At 38.4% G+C, this 17,204-nt stretch overlaps 2 protein-coding genes and 1 non-coding gene across 3 annotated transcripts; 2 read left to right on the top strand and 1 right to left on the bottom strand.

The window, feature by feature from the left end:
• Positions 1-1,054: 1,054 nt before the first annotated feature.
• On the top strand, positions 1,055-5,278 carry card19 (caspase recruitment domain family, member 19). The gene is made up of 6 exons (XM_037770396.1): positions 1,055-1,185; positions 1,602-1,741; positions 3,153-3,309; positions 3,536-3,598; positions 3,855-3,920; positions 4,064-5,278. The coding sequence occupies exons 1-6, from the start codon at positions 1,179-1,181 to the stop codon at positions 4,171-4,173; spliced, it is 543 nt and encodes a 180-aa protein (XP_037626324.1). The 5' UTR covers positions 1,055-1,178; the 3' UTR covers positions 4,174-5,278.
• Positions 5,279-5,353: 75 nt separating this feature from the next.
• LOC119499130 lies at positions 5,354-5,481 on the top strand. The gene has a single exon (XR_005209317.1). It is a non-coding gene; the product is annotated as a U6atac minor spliceosomal RNA (small nuclear RNA).
• Positions 5,482-6,852: 1,371 nt separating this feature from the next.
• ninj1 (ninjurin 1) lies at positions 6,853-16,837 on the bottom strand. Its single transcript, XM_037770409.1, has 3 exons — positions 16,548-16,837; positions 9,688-9,925; positions 6,853-7,947 (listed from the first exon to the last, which is right to left on the bottom strand). The coding sequence occupies exons 1-3, from the start codon at positions 16,605-16,607 to the stop codon at positions 7,802-7,804; spliced, it is 444 nt and encodes a 147-aa protein (XP_037626337.1). The 5' UTR covers positions 16,608-16,837; the 3' UTR covers positions 6,853-7,801.
• Between the last annotated feature and the right edge of the window lie 367 nt (positions 16,838-17,204).

The following is a 17,204-nucleotide window of genomic DNA, read 5'->3' as shown; positions in this document are numbered from 1 at the left end:
ACAATATTGATGGTTCCGTGGGTTGAGTAATGGCCGTACTATTGCCTAGTTTTTGCCTGTATATCATTACTTTTTTCTGAAACATACTCAGCAGCTAAGGTACAAGGTGCATTATTGTTGTGCATGCAAACATATAAATATATAAATAAGCAATACAATAAATGTAGACCTCATAACTAACAATAATGATAACAACATACAAAGCTACGGTCTCCCCCGCGTCCTCCAACCGCGGCCAGCAAGATGGGCTTCACTAGATACAACTGCGGTTTTGGTGCTTCCGTGTAGTTTGTCTTTGAGTCTGAGTCTGAACAGCGTAGCCACACACGAGCGTGCATGGGACATCGACCCGGATTGATTTATACGTGTAAGAAGTTACAAACAGTCCCTTTAATTTTACAGTAATGTACATACACTTCTTGTTCGTCATTTACTCTCAAAGGATACATGGATCAAATTTTGTTAAAAATACATTTTTATTGGAGGAAGATAAAAAAAAAAAATGGTTTGTATATGTGAAATTTACTCATTTAAATTCTGACATGTAGGCTACAATAAAACAGATTGATTGTTACATTAAAATGTAATTATAATGTTTTTACCCCTATTTACAACAGAATGCCCAGTTTTTATTGAAAATAAATTCAAGTATATCTGTATAAAACTTAGTTTATAAGGGCCTAGCTCAGCCTTTGCTACATTCTATTTCAAAAGGGACCTTGTGGACAATCATCTCAGTGCTTTAAGACTAATGAAAGGACAACAAGCAAAGTCTCTCCTCAGAGCTTATGAAGAACTGAACATATATGATGATGACCCCTAGAGCTACTATGGAAGAGTGCAGTCTTATTATTTATTTATTTATGCATTTCTTTTTTTGTTCCTTTAATTATCTTCTACCCTCTTTTATTTTTGTTATTATATATATTTTTTAATAATTTTAGTTATCTTTCCTATCCAATTGTGCCTTATATGTTTGAAGCATTGCGTTTAGATTACAATGCCTTAATGTTTGTAAATGAATTATCTAAAAATAAAAACATTCTATTTCTATTTCCGGTGAAAAAGGGAAAATGTTGTTTTTTTCCTTTTCTGAAGACGTGTACGTCAGCCGCTCCCTGCCTGCGTGATGACGTCACGGGGGGCGTGTCCAAACAAAGGACAGAGGAGACTCCACAATGGGAGGTTTGTGTCTTTCTTTAACGCAAAATGAACTAATGTTACCATGTAGTTATAGCCTTCTGTTCCGCTTTCATATCTCCACATTTTAGGTCTGAAACACGAACATTAACCACACTGCTAACGACCTCAAACTGTTGCCTCGCTCTGACAATGACAATGCAACGTCTTTCAGTGCTGTTTGTGAAAAGTTTCATAACAAAACATCTGCTGTTAGAAAGACTTTCAACAGACAACTTCAGACAACTGTCTACAGATCCTCCGTGTCCTCACAGTCCTCGAGGAAGGACTGGAGATCATGTTTCCTCTCAGTATCCTGCTGTGTGGAGGAGAAAGCTGCAGCCTGCTGTTAGACTGTCGTTATGAAGAGTCTTGATGCACAGTAAGCTACTAAGTATGTGTTTTTCTGTTACTATGGACAGACAGTTTTCGTGAGCAGCTGTTAGAGGACAGCGACTTCGTCAAGGCTGAGCGGAGACTGGACACAGAGCTGGTGGACAAAGTCATCCTGCAGCTCAACAGGATCTACCCTCAGATCCTCTCAGACAAGGAGGCCACCAGAGTAAGTCCTCCTCATGCAGAGTACTGTAGCACTGTCTAAAAGTCACTGATTTAGGCTGTGGTGGAAGACATGAAGGAGAAGGACTTTTATTTATTTATTTATTTGCACATATATAAAAAGAACCTCTACCCCAACCCCAGGATAAAAAAACAAACAATAACAAAAAAGGAAGAAACTAACATAATTTTAAAAATTCAACAAAAATTAAATAACAACAAGAAGTAAACAAAATGTGCAGAAAAACCTAACCAAACAGTGGAAAACAATCAAATAAAAACAATGAAATACATTAAAAAAAAAACTACAGAAAAAAAAGAAAATGTATCTGTACTTCTGAAGTAAACATGTACTGCAAAGTTTTCTTTGCAAAATGACAACTTTGCAGTCATTTCATCATGCGGCAGAACGACCCCCGTTAATGATTACTTGACTATTATTAAAGGTGAATTGACTTGTAAGCAGCATTTAAAGCAGCAGTGGGTATTAAAGGAGCTCATATGATTCAAAAATGTTATTTTTTATAAAATGGTCACTATATCCTGCCGCTAGCCGGAGCAAACTTTCAAATTTTTACAGCTAAACAGTACACTACAAGATGTTTCTGAAAACATTTGAGGAGAGAAATAGGCATTACAGTAACCGAATATTGATTCATATGATCAGTGCTGCCTAGTTTGACCGTTTGATCAGAGTTTGCGAGTGATTGACAGCTGCCTCCGTTGAATGAGCAGCCAGTCTAGTTTTATCTCAGAGCACTTGAATTACAATATGCTGAGAGGTTATTATGGAAATTTTGCCCAGTGATGCCATAAACATACTGCCTACTGCAGGTTTAATGTTGTAGCTGTATACGTGCTGTAATTTAATCTATAATGCATCATATTCAATGCAAAATCTTAATCTATAAAGTAATTGGTAACTGTAGCTGTGAGATGAACGTAATAGAGTAAGAAATGTATTATTCCCTCCTGAAATGGAGTAAAATAATGTAGAATAAGATGAAAACACTGCAGTTAAGTACAAATACCTCAAAATTGTACTTCAACAAGCATATTTAAAATTACTTGAGTAAATGTACTTAGTTATGTTATATCACTGCATGTAAAAGTATTTCTTCTCAAGCATCGGATTCATGATACTGATGCATTCAGGTCCATGAGGTTTCTGATCCTGAACAGAGGCTGTGGTAAAAAAATCTAACTAAGAAAATAATGTCTCAGATTTACAAATTGTATGACAATATGAACATGTGATAAATCAACACTTTAATATGAATAGATGAAATAATTTACAAAATAATACCAGTAAAGATGCTTCATTCTGGCCTGTGTCGTCAGCAAGTGCTCCAGGAAAGGATATTTCCATTTGGGGGTAAAAGAAATATCCTGTTCTAACTGTTTTTGTTATCCAGTTCCGAAACTTGGACGTGCCCACGAGTGTTCGGCTTGGTGAGCTCCTGACACACTTGCAGGGGAAAGGAGAGGAAGCATGCAGGGAGTTTTATAGAGCTCTTCACTTGCATGTAGAGGAGGTATACTACAGCTTGCCCACACGGCTCCGCCTCAGAGGTTAGTCCCCAAAAACTGCATCTCCATATCATGTGTGATGATATTTATTCATTATTTGGATATTACAGAATGGATTATCTTGTGTTTAAATGTAATTTGTCAATACATTTGTGTCTTTACCAGTATCCTGTTGTGAGCTGGAATTTAGATTTACATATTTAGTTGTGTATTATAGTATATTCAACATTTTATTCCTCACACTAAAATGCATCTGTCCTGCCTCCAGATTCCTTAGATCCACTCGCACACCCACGTGTCTACAAACAGAAACATGTCTTGAACGACAGAGGTAAGTTGTTAATATAATACTGTATGTCGATGTGTGTGCAACGTTCAACTGTTCAAAAAAATTATTAAATTGATATTCTTAAATGTCATGAAGCAAAATCATAAAATAATCAGTAGATGATAAAGTCATGACTTATAAAATCACCAAATAAGGAGTAGTCAGTGTGATTAAGACTTTTATAACAAGTGTGTTAGGTAGTTATTTACCACTGATACACTTCAGATGATTAATTACATTCATGTTGTTGTTTTTCCAGGTCCTCTATTCTTTCTGGGCTGTTTCAGCGTCGCAGTGGGAATGGCTTTACTCTATTACTACGGTGGTAAGTAGCTTTCCAGGTTTTTAGCATCACTTGGCATTGTGATAATCACATATTGTCAGTATTATTTATTTAGTGCATGCACGCTTTTCAAGGTATATCTTCACTTAATTTGGTGTTACTAAGATGGTGTCTTTGTCCTGTAGAGACTAAAGTGACGGGAGGTAGCCGGGCCCTCGGGATGGCTGCTCTGGGTCTGAAAAGAAAAGCTCAGGAGGTTCTCATATGGTACACTGAAGAAAGCCTCATGAAGTAAAGGGGTCACTCCTTAACACCAGATGACCTGATAAATGCTACTTGTACCAAAGCACAGCGCACACTATATCTTTTCAGGGGTTGAATACTAATTTTGTACACAGTTGTATATATAGTATTTAGCTTGTGATCTAATATGAGAAAGATGGGGTAAATATAGAGCTACATTTGGCATTTTCCTCTTATTGCCTCATATGTTGATACCTATTTAAGTGGGTTAAAGGGACTGAATATGCTCGAGGGATGAACACAGTGAAATGAAAAACAAGCTGATTTAAATAAGTGTTGCTACAGTTTTTAAATGTGGCATAAAACAGCTTTTTACAAACCAATTAAACAAAGAAAATATTGATTGCACTAGTGAGAAAGTAAGGCATTTTAAATGACGAAATATTAACAATTGGAGGTACATTCTGGACCTCATACAGGATCCAGTTTTTTAGCTCTACAAAAAGGATAGCCTCTAATTCATCGGTACATTTTCTAGCCATATATTAATTATCCTTGAATGCAGAAAGCATCAACCTGCATTGTATGTGCCTCCTTACACTCTGGTGCTGAGACTCATTTATTACATTTATTTTGGTAATGAAGATTTTTTACTTTCTTTTCTGCCTTTTTTCTTCTGTCTGTCAAGCATACGTAAATGTACTACCCAAAACTGAGTCAGAAACAAAGATTATAATGTCAATCAGTACTTTCATGCCTCATGAGGCCCAGATCTTGACAGAACATAACCGCCCTCTTGTGGCCAAAAGTGAACTACATCACCCAACTGCACTGATGTGTAGGCTTCAGAAGAGCTTCCTGAAACTCTGCTTCTCACATTTAGACAAAAACAAAGATATTTGTCATGTGAAAAGCCAGAAATGATATCGAGCTGTGTCCGTGTAGTAGATACTTTAGACATTAGACGAGTTTTGCAGTCACGTGAATGCTCTCTACCAATCATATCCCGCTCTACCAGTGCAGTGCATTATGGGTAGAGTCACTACCCAAACTAAAAACAACAAAATGTCGAATAAAGAGTCGTAATAATGAAGCGTAAACACCATCAACCCGTTTTAAAAGAAACACACAACAGCTGTGTGAAATTAAAAAAAAAATAATAATTGTACCATAAGTGAAACCAAGTTGTTTAACTCGGTGTATATATAGTGACCGTGTTGCATCTTTAAGGCGTGTTGGAGGAAAGGAGAGAAGGTTAGCACTCCCCTTGACAAGGATGGAATTGGCCCCTGTGGCCATCAACACACATACGGTTAAGGCACTGCCACCTACTTCGTGGCATCTATAACCATATTTTTTCATCTGTATAATGTTGACTTTCTCTAAACGATGCCTTACTATCTTTCTTTACTTCTTATTTACTTATCTCAGACCGCGTCTCACCATCTGCTTCATGACCGGAAGCATGCCTGCATATTTCCCAGTGTCTTTGTTTCCTCTGGGTCCTGCAGGGTGGAAACTTTTCTTTTTCTTTTCCTTTTGGCACGTAGCATTTAGCTCACTGCTGAATGCACAGAGGAATACTGACATATATACAGAAGTAGTGGCTACACCCAAGTTTCAAGTTTATTTGTCATATGCATTTAAAGTACAATGAAATGCATTTTACCCTCTCAGCCCTTAACATATAGTACAGTTGATAAATACGTCAATAAATAAGACAATACCTGAGAATTAAATCACAAAACAACCTAAAACACCCAGTTTGTGAGAGTTTAAAGTACATTTAAATATTTATATAATCCACCCCAGCTATTGAAAGACATAATTATATTTTATAGTGTGGGTATTATTTTGTTCTTAACCATGTGCCTTTTTGCAGACTATATTGTGATAAATTAGTTTTTCTGATGAGCCTTTTTTAATACAAAGTCTGGCAGTTAATTAGAGTATTAGCGCCACCTTGAGGGGGAAAAAATCTGAGATTTTGAGAATATAGTCATAATATTACGAGAAAAAAAAAGTCGTAATTTAATGGGGAGAAAGTCACACTATTTCAAGAAAAAAAAGTTGTAATATTACGAGAATAAAGTCATAACTTTATGGGGAAAAAAAGTCGTAATGTTACGAGAATGAAGTCATAACTTTACGAGAAAAAAAGTCATTTCACCCAGGTCCACACAATTACAATCGTTTCAATGTCCTCGTAAACCTGACTTTATTCTCGTAATATTATGACTCTATTCTCGACATCTCAGACACATTTTTTTTCTCAATGTGGCCCTAAAACTCCGTCGTAATAAAATAATTTACTACAAACAGGCAGATACAATTTGATGGTATTTCTCAGGCTGTTTCTTTACAATATATAACAAAGAGAAGAGTCTCTGAACATAACAGTAACTATCATAATGGTGCTTTGTTAAACTGTCTTTCTTTGTGGTTTTCTTTATGGTGGTTAAACTTCAGGATATCAGAAGCCAGTATCCGAAACACCTGAAAGATGTATTCAATGTGCATGGCTTTGTTGTTATTCTTGTACTCAACAATTTTGTAATATTATTCCAAAAGGAAATATTGATAATTGTCCAGTGCCTGACAGTCTGTCACATTGTGTTATGTAAAAAATGCCTTACATTTAGAAGTGCCATCATTTGTAGGACTGAGACTTTTGACTTTGTACAATAAAAAAAAAAGCATGATAACAATAAACAGGACAATAAACACATCGTATCGCTTCTGTAGTTTTATTAACAAATTTCATTTAAAATAGTTGTCACAGTGTGTACTAATAGATCATGTAGTAAAAGCTTTGAAAATATTTGGTCCTTAAAAAAAGTGATAAAAAAAGCCTAAAAGTAGCCACGTATACTTCAATACACAAACACTTACAGACATTAACTAATATATACACGTAAATCAGTTCAAACAATACAAGCTACACTTTGCATTGTACTTAAAAAACAAAGCATGTAAGGTCCACTTCAGTAATTGGTTGAGGTTTATAACAGTGTAAACGGTACATTTGTCCCCACAATAAAGCTGTAACATCATGTAACGCCTCATGAGCAGCAGCAGCAGTAGGCAAAGACTGCTCCTGATGCGCTTACTATTAAGGATTTGGATAATGCTTTGGTGATTTCTTTTTCTAAAGATGTAGGCATACGCTGACAGATACTGACAAATGTCAAAATAACAGTAGAATGACTTTTTTTTCCCCAGGAAACATTCACAATGGTTGTGATTGACGTATTGCTCCTGATAAGTTTGTTTTATAAGTAAAGGCAATCCTTTATTTGCATCAGTAATCTGAGCATGATAACACATAACAGACTGGTGTAACATGCCACATGAAATAAAAGTTGACCAAACATTTGTCCACTCCTCTGACACATACGCACGCACATGCACATACACACACACGCACACACACACACACACACACACACACACACACACACACACACACACACACACACGCACGCGCACGCACACACGCGCGCGTGTCACCTGATCCTCAGGGTAGGTTGTGTCTGCTCAAGTCTGGGAGTTCGAATTACAGAAAGGCAAGTGCACCTGCAGTTAGGTGAATAAATATCCTGTCCATTTGCATAAATAATGTGTGGAGGTCCATCTTTACTTGGTTGATCAGCAGGCACGGAGAGTCACGTAATGGGTGATCAAGAACCACCTGTGTTGGGCCGCTGGACACCAAAAGCCGTGATGAAGACGTTGACCACGACTATGATAAAGACGAAGGCTGTGGCGACGTTCTCCAAGATGTTCAGCTTGTAGTGCATGCTGGCATCATTCAGGTTCCACTTAACTGACAAAACAGAAGTTAAACATGAAGACATTACTGACGCTGTGTTCACATTCGTACATTTTGGACTGAAAGTGACTACCGGACGCCAGTAAAACCTCTGCCTACAAAGTGCCGTACAAAAGTAATACAAAATGATGTCTCTACCGAAATGGCCTGTGTTCAACAATAACAATATTATAAAATGCATACTATTATAACGATTTACTTACTTACTTATTTATTTATTAAACTTCCGTAAGGAGCATAAAGTGAGCGATGGACATAAATGGAAGTTAGAAAAATCCAGCACACAGATTTTGAGAGCAATCTCAAACTTTTTCATGTCAAGGACCTCCAAGATAGATGTCCAATAGACTACAGACCATGGATGTATAAGAGGTTTTGCACTGTGCTTTTACCCTGCGTGTTAGTAAATAGCCTTCAACTGCATTAAATTCTGTTTATGTCATGCTACTAGCACTACTAGCTACTGGCCGATAGCCGGAGACGTTAATACATCCACTACGGTACAGGCTTACAGCACACAGCCCATGGGTGTATTATAAGATAATAAAAGTGATGAATTGTACAAATTGCAAATGCAGTATGCAAATTGGGACATACTTGTTCATCATAACATTGTGCCTTGAACTTTGACCCTCTTGCTCATATGTCATAGCGTAGAGGATTGTGGGTCAGATTAGCCAGGAAAGCATGCTGGCTTGTATACTGCAAAATGTGACCAGATGTAGTAGGACATCCTGGTATTTTTGGCATACGGCATTTGACATAATATGTATTGGGATACACTAAGTCTTTTTCTTTCATACTAAATAGTATGGTAGTATGAGTATTGGAACGCACAGTGAGTTTTGCTTAGTCAGTAGGAATGGCCTCCTTTCCACCACAAGGTGGCGGCGCAGGGTTTCCTGTCAGTTTAGCAGTGAAGTAATCATTACTGAGCATGAGGATATAAATTAACAGCATCTGGCAGCTCTGCCCTCAGGTGAGTAATTAGCTTCTTCCTCCATCAGGATATTACATGCTTCGCTGGTCTGAAAGGGGATTTTTCTTTAGGCAAAGGGGAAATATGTAGGTTTTACTGGCCATCTGAGTATTGGCAAATCTCCCGTGACAACATATTTTCCCCAAAGTGAAGAGAGCACTTAAAAATTGGAAACGGCTGACAGCAGAGGCGTCTCTTCCTGTTGTGTTTCTCTAAATTCAGCTCTCTGTCACAATAGTATTCTCTGTTAGGATAAGATAAGGATACACGGGGTTGGAGGGGGCATTCCAATGTATGGGAAGAGAAACTCACAGGTTTATGTCCCCCTTAAGGCTAAATAACATTTAGTTTGAGTGTGAGAAATTCAAGTTTGTAAATTAGTAGAAAAGATCTGTAGCTGTAGAGAGAAGATGACCGTGTCAAAATGACATTTTAAATAAGAAAAGTGAGGTTATACTAAGATAGAGAACAAAAAAAGAACATTTTACAGTACAAATTTAAATGTAGTTGTCAGCTGAGTTCCCATAATGTGCGTGACACTGAAGTTACATATGCACACATAGAAGAACGAGTTTTGGTAGTTCTTGGTGAAAACCTCGCCGCTAGTCTAGATTAAGTAAATAAAGTAAACATTACATCACATGTACTTTACACGATATTGCAGTAGAAGACACTAACACATTTGTGTGTGCAGCAGAAACAAAACAATATATTTTTAGTATCACTGTAAATCTTCTCAGAGACTCCACACTCACCTATGAAGATGAGCAGAACTCCCACTATGATTTGTAGGATGAGGGAGATGCTAATGAGGGCAATAAGGGGCACATAGAAGCTGAAGTCTGATCCTTGCTCCAGTACAGCCTTCAGCTGTGAGGCGTTAGCCATCAGTAGAGCCACATCCAGCATGCTCTCTGCTGCACTCTTCTTATTGGCATAGTGGTTCATGTTCAGAGGTCTCTGTTGCCTCCCCCAGTTGTCTCGCAGCGGCACCTGAATACAAACACAAACCATGATGTCAGTATGACACATAAGTGACGGGTAGAAATGTGATACTTCAAAAAGCTTGGTCAGATTTATCTCTAGTATTTTCTATTAATGGATCCATTATGGTAGAACATTAAAACATATAATCATCAACTGTCAGTTAATGATTTTGTGATGTAGTGTCTCAGTGTATCTTTAAACTAGGGCTGTCAATCGATTCAAATATTTAAGCGCGATTAATTGCATGATCGTCCATGATTAATCGCGATTGATCGCAAATTAATCACACATTTCTGTTCAAAACGTACCTTAAAGGGAGATTTCTCAAGTATTAAATACTCTTATCAACATGGGAGTGGGCAAATATGCTTGCTTTATGCAAATATATGTATATATTTATTATTGGATATTAATTACCAACACAAAACAATGACAAATATTCACCAGAAACCCTCACAGGTATTGCATTTAGCATAAAAAATATGCTCAAATCATAACATGGCAAACTGCAGCCCAACAGACAACAACAGCTGTCAGTGTGTCAGTGTGCTGACTTGACTATGACTTGCCCCAAACTGCATGTGATTATCATAAAGTGGGCATGTCTGTAAAGGGGAGACTCGTGGGTACCCATAGAACCCATTTACATTCACTGATCTGGAGGTCAGAGGTCAAGGGACCCCTTTGAAAATGGCCATGACAGCTTTTCCTTGACCTTCTCGACGAGCTAGTATGACACCAATGTGATATATGATACCAATGCCTTAGGTTTTCTAGTTTCACATACCAGTATCTTCACTACAACCTCCATAGGAATTGATTGCGTTATTACGTTAAAGAAATTAGTGGGGTGAAAACTAATTTGCGTTAACGCGTTATCATCGTGTTAACTTTGACAGCCCTACTTTATACTCAACAGCCCTCATCTAACTAAATACACTTGAAAACTAGAAGGGTACTCAGAGAGTGCATAACTCTGACAAGGCCATGCCCTATCTCGCAATGTTAACGAAACTGAACAAACTATTTATATATCTGCCCTGTGATTCGGACACGCTCCAGCGTGGGTGGTCCACGCTACACCCTTCCACCATGTTCCATGACAAACAAAAATTTGACCATTTTCACTTTCACCACTGCAACACTCACGCTACAAAAAAAACCCTACATACTTATCCTGAAACTTGTGTAAACACGGTATTTAAAAAGTTACTTTAACACGGAGGAAATGAAAGCACTCAGCTGCTTCCATCCAAATATGTGACTGGCTGGAAAGTATGATTTCACCTTTTAGTAAATACATAGCTGGATGTGTGGGGGTTATTTTACAGACTCTAAAATCTCCAACTTGGCATTACAAATTACAGAAGTGAGGCAGCAGCAGAAACTTTTTCATCAAAGCTAACCGTCCAACGTAATAAAAACCAAACATCATATGAGAACTGAGCAGTATAGCAAATCTAAGACCCAGATTTGTGTAATCACAGTATTTTTGTTTGCCATGAAAGATATTAGTTGAAGTGAAAGTGTTCAGTGGCCTAATTCAAACAGGAACACCCATGAGGTCACTGAGTTGGACTGAGTCCAAAGGTCAAATATAATTTGTCAAGCCATGTCCTTTGTGTCAGGCTGACCAAGTCACGCATCTTAAACACAAGAATGGCCTCCACCCAAATGCAGTGGAAAAAGTGAGTTATTACGCTTAGGAACATGTTACAAATGCACCATACATGCAGTAAGTACGTGTGAAAGCATGCATTTATAGAAATAATCAAGCTCACACGCTCACACATAATATTATTAGATTATCGTTAAATATTCTATATTATTTATTAAATAAATAAAAACTAAATATGCAGTATGTAGTGTTGCGGAAAGTCAAAGGAAGCAGAATTTCCTGTGCCATTAACAGTCAAATGGACCGACTAATGTATCCAGGAAGAAGAGGTCGAGGAATCGATTTCCTTTCTTTTTGTGGAACAGCAAAGAAATGAGTTCCTTTTGTCTTACAGGTGAAATGAGTTGGTTGTAAATGGTTAATTTAAAAACACACTAGAAATATGACATCACAGGAAACCAGGGTCATTGCTATTGTGTCTGTGGTGACCAATGGACAGAGAAGTATAAACAATAAGACGTGAAGGCAGGAATCTTCCACTCCTACAGACTGTTATTATCAAGTCACAAAAGCCGAGTCGGTCTGCAGAGCAACTGAAAAATACATTCAGACCTTTCCTTCTTACACAGTTCTCTTTAGTTGATCCTTACATATGCAGCTGGACTGGCTACCATTACCATTCGACAGTCTCATCCTGTTTACGGTTGCTTGAACGTAGCACATTCCCGTCTGGCTTGTTTGTGTTTCTCCAGGGTCGGTATATCGGACTCATATCTTGTTTGTACTCTCCAAGGTCAACTGATGTGACCCACTCTCTTTACTCTCTTCCCGGGACTCTCACGTTTTTCCTTTCGGGGTCACAATTCTCCCACTTTTCTCCAGATTTATGGCAAATTTTCACACCCTTTTTTTCCTTTTCTGTTATCTCAACCTGTTTCTGGCACTGTACGGCGTGTATTAAACCATAAGCCCTACTGTTTCCGTCCGGACAGCAATAGAGCTACACCCTATGTCTTTTCCCTGCGGAAGAGAGCTGTTCGCGACCAAGCCCCCAGGAAGTGTGCCAGGCGTTGATGCAAATTTTCGTAGTGGCCAAACGGCGGTACTACAACTTCTGTGTCAGTCACGTGATGCCACTGGGCTCAAAAGGACTTTTTCCCATAGACTTACATTGGTAAAGAGACGTCTTTAACACAGCGGATCATTTTTTTCAGGTAAATCAACTTCTGAATATGAACACTTGAATATACCTTATTTAAATCATTAGGTCTTAAGAGTTGTAAAATGCACTAATAGCTGAATCCAGACTTATTTTACTTCCTCCGTTCATGTGAATGAGACCCAGACCGCGGCTGGAGCGCTAGTTGGGAGGCGTTAAAGAAAAATGTATTGCGTTTCTGCCTGCTGAAGATCGCCGGATGATTCGGGTTCTTTATCACTCGGCAGTGGAGCCATTTTGGCTTCATGCGCCACTGAGCAGCTCTCATAGGAATGAACGGGAACCCGCCCACAACGCTGTATCCAGTTCTCTTTATACATCGATGCTTGCGATGCGCTCGCCACACATCACCGCATCACCGCATCACCGCATCACAGCAAAGCTTGCGTGAAGTTGCATAAACCATTGGAAATAATGAGTTTCAGAGCGCAGTGGTGCTGTTGTCACATTGTGTCTGAAAGGCCCTTCAGTGAGTGAGAGGAGAGGGAAATGGAGAGTACTAAGAATGAAATACTCAAGCAGGGACAAAAAAGATGAATGAAAACTGATGAATATTAGCCCAGTTTATACCAGAGACTCACACAAGTTCAAATTATTCCGTTTTCTTACCTGAGGATTAAAAGTCAAATTAAAAGCAGGCTTATTTAACAATAAATGCTGTTGCAGTGTGTACTTAATATTTTGTTATTTCATTCTTTAAAAGTCACCAGAATGCAGGAAATTTTTCTCCCTCAGACTCCCCCTTTGGTTTTGAAATCCTCCCTATTTTTGAGGTCTCACTGTTGGTAAGTATGATTTGGAGACATGTGAGTAACTAGATTACTGCTAATAGTATATAGAGACATATATGATTGACAAGGAAATTAAATGCATAAATACATGTTGGCTACCATAACGTGTCTCTTCATATCAGTTTAGGGCAGTAGTCAGGGTTTCATCTGGGTGGAGTTTAGCTTATAGAGTCCAACAATGCCCCCCTTGTGCCTGGGTTGGCAGAAATCATACGCTGAAGTTCAACTCAGCGTATGATTTTCCAGTTTTTTTTACCTCTGAAAACCTGCCAGGCCACAGAGGAAAGGCGTGCTCTTGTGATAGACCAGTAGATGAGTGCCAGAGTCACCCACTAAATCTTCTGTCACAGCTTCATTTTCAGTTTTTGTTCCCACATATGGTTCTCTATGTACCCCGGGCTTTCCAAGGAGTGGTGATCTCTCTTTTAATTTCCTTTTCATAATTCTTTTCATTATGTGCTGAGCTTTTTGGGAATCCCACAGGAATTATATGTGATACTGGGTTCAACAAGTAAACTTGACTTGATGTCCTCTTGATTGCTGCCCAATACAAGAAGTTATTGAATAGAATATATGTATAAAACATAACTACAGCTATTCCAAATTTCCAGTGTTCATTTAAGCACTGAAGGTTATGGAAGCTCTGAAACAAGTAGTCCCGCAACTCGTTATTATTTTTAGTATCAATTAACCTGCGTCAATTATTATGTTTATTGATTAAGCTATTGGTTTGTCTATTAAAAGGGAGGAAAAAAGAGTGATAAGTTGAAAAGATAATAATTTTAATAAAATTACTTGAACAATTAAAGGTGCTATTGATAACATTGTCAACATTCAGCTAGTGGCTGAATGTTATCACTAGACTAGCTGTCACATTCTCCCTCCCCCGTTCTATTGCATTTACTTCACAACAAGTCAATAAAAATAACAATCTCAACCGTTAATTAGTTTTTTTCCACACTAACTGAAGACCCAGAGATACCACGTGATACCAACGTTGTTTTATTATTGGCCAACAAGCCTTGTTAGAACTGGGAACCGAATGTCAGATATCTTCCCCAAAGATAAACAAACCATTGGACCCGCCAACATTTTTAAAATGATTAATTCACAATCATAATAATTTTTTTCAGGCAAAGCCATACTTTTATTCGGCACCTTTCTAAAGGCTCTGTGGATGTATATGTATATATATTTGTCTACATAAAAATGTTATCAATAAAACCTTTAAACAACAATTGAAATAGTTGTAGATTCATTTTGTTATACAGAAGTGAACCTGCAGTTAATCCCCAGTGTGACATAAATTATGACCACTTCCCATTGAAAGTTTTGATAAAATTAACAAAAATAATGTACTTTGTTATATTATACTACGTTCATAAATAACTTGTTATGCATTGAGGCAGGTCTTTTGGGGGGGTGGATTAAGCCGCTGATCCCACAGTATAGACCTATGGTATAGACACGGTGGCAGAGTACCTGACCACCGTGACTGATAGTAAACTTAGAAAAACGTTGACAGTGTCCAGACTGAGTGGACACAGCCCGGCCATAGACACAGTCCGTAACAGGCAGAACAGAACACACTAGACAGAGAGGCCAGGCTGTGTTCACATTGTTATACAAGAGAGGTGGAGACAGAATCTCACTTCTTACTGTACTGTGAAAAATAAAAGGATGTGAGATGTTTTCTTTGAAATAATAAATAACATATATCCTGAGTTCCTCTATCTCCCCGATCCTCAGAAAACACCATACTTATGTGGGGAGAAAAATCAATGTGCAATATTAGCTGCAAAATATGTTGACTGTTGCCATAGAATAAGAGGTGTTACGAGCTCCGAACAAGTTTCTGATTAACTACATCTGTAAAAGAATGTATATTTAAAATGTATTTGATATATTGTGATTGTGATTATTTCTTGTGAAATGTAATTATTCATTAATATGTAATTTCGCTTTGGCAATAATGTAACCTGAACATTCATGCCAATAGAGCTTATTTGAATTTGAATTTGGATTAGACACTTGGACAGGCTTTCCTAATACAACACAAAATATATATTGTTGAAAGGTCAATATTAAAAAATTAAAAAAAAAATTAAGCTGGTTTCATTCCTGAATGTGACCTCCTTAAATTTAACCCATTAGATCAAACCATGATTTAGGTTACTGGCTCTCAGGGTTAGGGAAATTAGCACCAGCCACCAGCCAAATGTCCTCTTGTCCTCTTTTGGCTTATGTGTAGTAACTTATTGTTTTAATACCACTGGTTACAGGTTTTATGGTTCTCATTATTTGGTCTTTACATTTTGTTCTTTTATTGTTGTTTTTATTTTGTCTGTATTTCATTGTATCTGTGCAAGCACTTTGAAACTATGTTTAGAAAGGTGCTATAAAAAAAAAGATTATTATTATTATTATTATTATTATTGTTATTATAAATGCTGGTAAAATATGCAAGTGGCTGCTAGATTTGCTTCACCCACCAGTCCCAAACAAACCAATGGTAATCTACTGAGTGTCTGGTAGATGTTTGAGTCCAGCAGCAGTCACAGTGGCAGGTGGACAAAAACACGTTAATGACCCACCTGGCTTATTCCTTTACAAAGCAATGATTGTCCCACCTAACTCACACCCTCTTGGTCTGCTGAGTATCACCTATCATGAAGTGTAAACTGAGCCTCTCTGTATATAAGAGACAAGATAACACTAGTTACAGTTATAAACTAGTGAAACGTTTTAAATCAGCCCTGAGACTAGCTCATCTAGTAACACGGTTCACTAACAAACAACACTATAATGTGTGACTGGATGATGGGAGAGATGGATGAGAACCAGGCTTCCATAGATAAAGTATACCCGATGATTAACTCCTTGTTTGGGGGTGTTTGTGAGAGGCTTTAGCCTCGCCTGATCCGGTGTATTAACCAGCAGCTTTACATTGAACCAGAGGAATGTCTTTCTTTGTAACGGTGAAGTGATGCGTTCACTTACCTCCGCCAGCTCGCCGTTACGGTCAGCATCACCGTTCATCTCCAAGTTATCCGAAGCCATCTCGTTAATAAGGTTGGTTTATAGTAATGTATATAGTGTGAGCTTTAAGAGACACGGTGGTGCAGCCGGCGGGCAGACACAGACTGACTGAGAGGCTGCCGTGACGACAAGAGAGAGAGAGGGAGAGAGAGAAGAGGAGGAGAGCTGCAGACTACCGCCCTCCAACATGAGGGGCACCGTCCGTCCTCTCGGAGCTGCTGTGGGCTGTGAGGAGGAGGATGAGCAGGGTTAGGCTGCTGCTCTCTAGAGAGGGTATTTATAGGGTTATTATTATTACTCACAGCTGAACTGAAACCATGATGTAATGTAAGAGTGGTTTCATTATAACTATATGTTACTCATTTGACAGACTCTCTACTGCCACCCTGCGTGTCAGTGCGGTATTACATGCTAGAGGGGCTCAGCTCTTACGCCGGGGCCACACAGCACGCATCATGGCCGCGTGACGGCAGCGTCACGTCGTGGCCGCGTCATGCCCACCTAGGGTGTTCACACTAGACGCGAGTTACCCACGTCTCGGGAGCGTCTCGGAGCTACCTGTCAGCTGTGTTTTTGCTGTTGCTGACAGCCCTTTCTTTCTACATAGAGTTTGCCTTT

The sequence above is a fragment of the Sebastes umbrosus genome, chromosome 1 (assembly GCF_015220745.1).
Source record: "Sebastes umbrosus isolate fSebUmb1 chromosome 1, fSebUmb1.pri, whole genome shotgun sequence".
NCBI lineage: Eukaryota > Metazoa > Chordata > Actinopteri > Perciformes > Sebastidae > Sebastes > Sebastes umbrosus.
The sequence above is the reverse complement of the archived record's forward strand: the minus strand, read 5'-3'. Positions and strand labels throughout refer to the sequence as shown.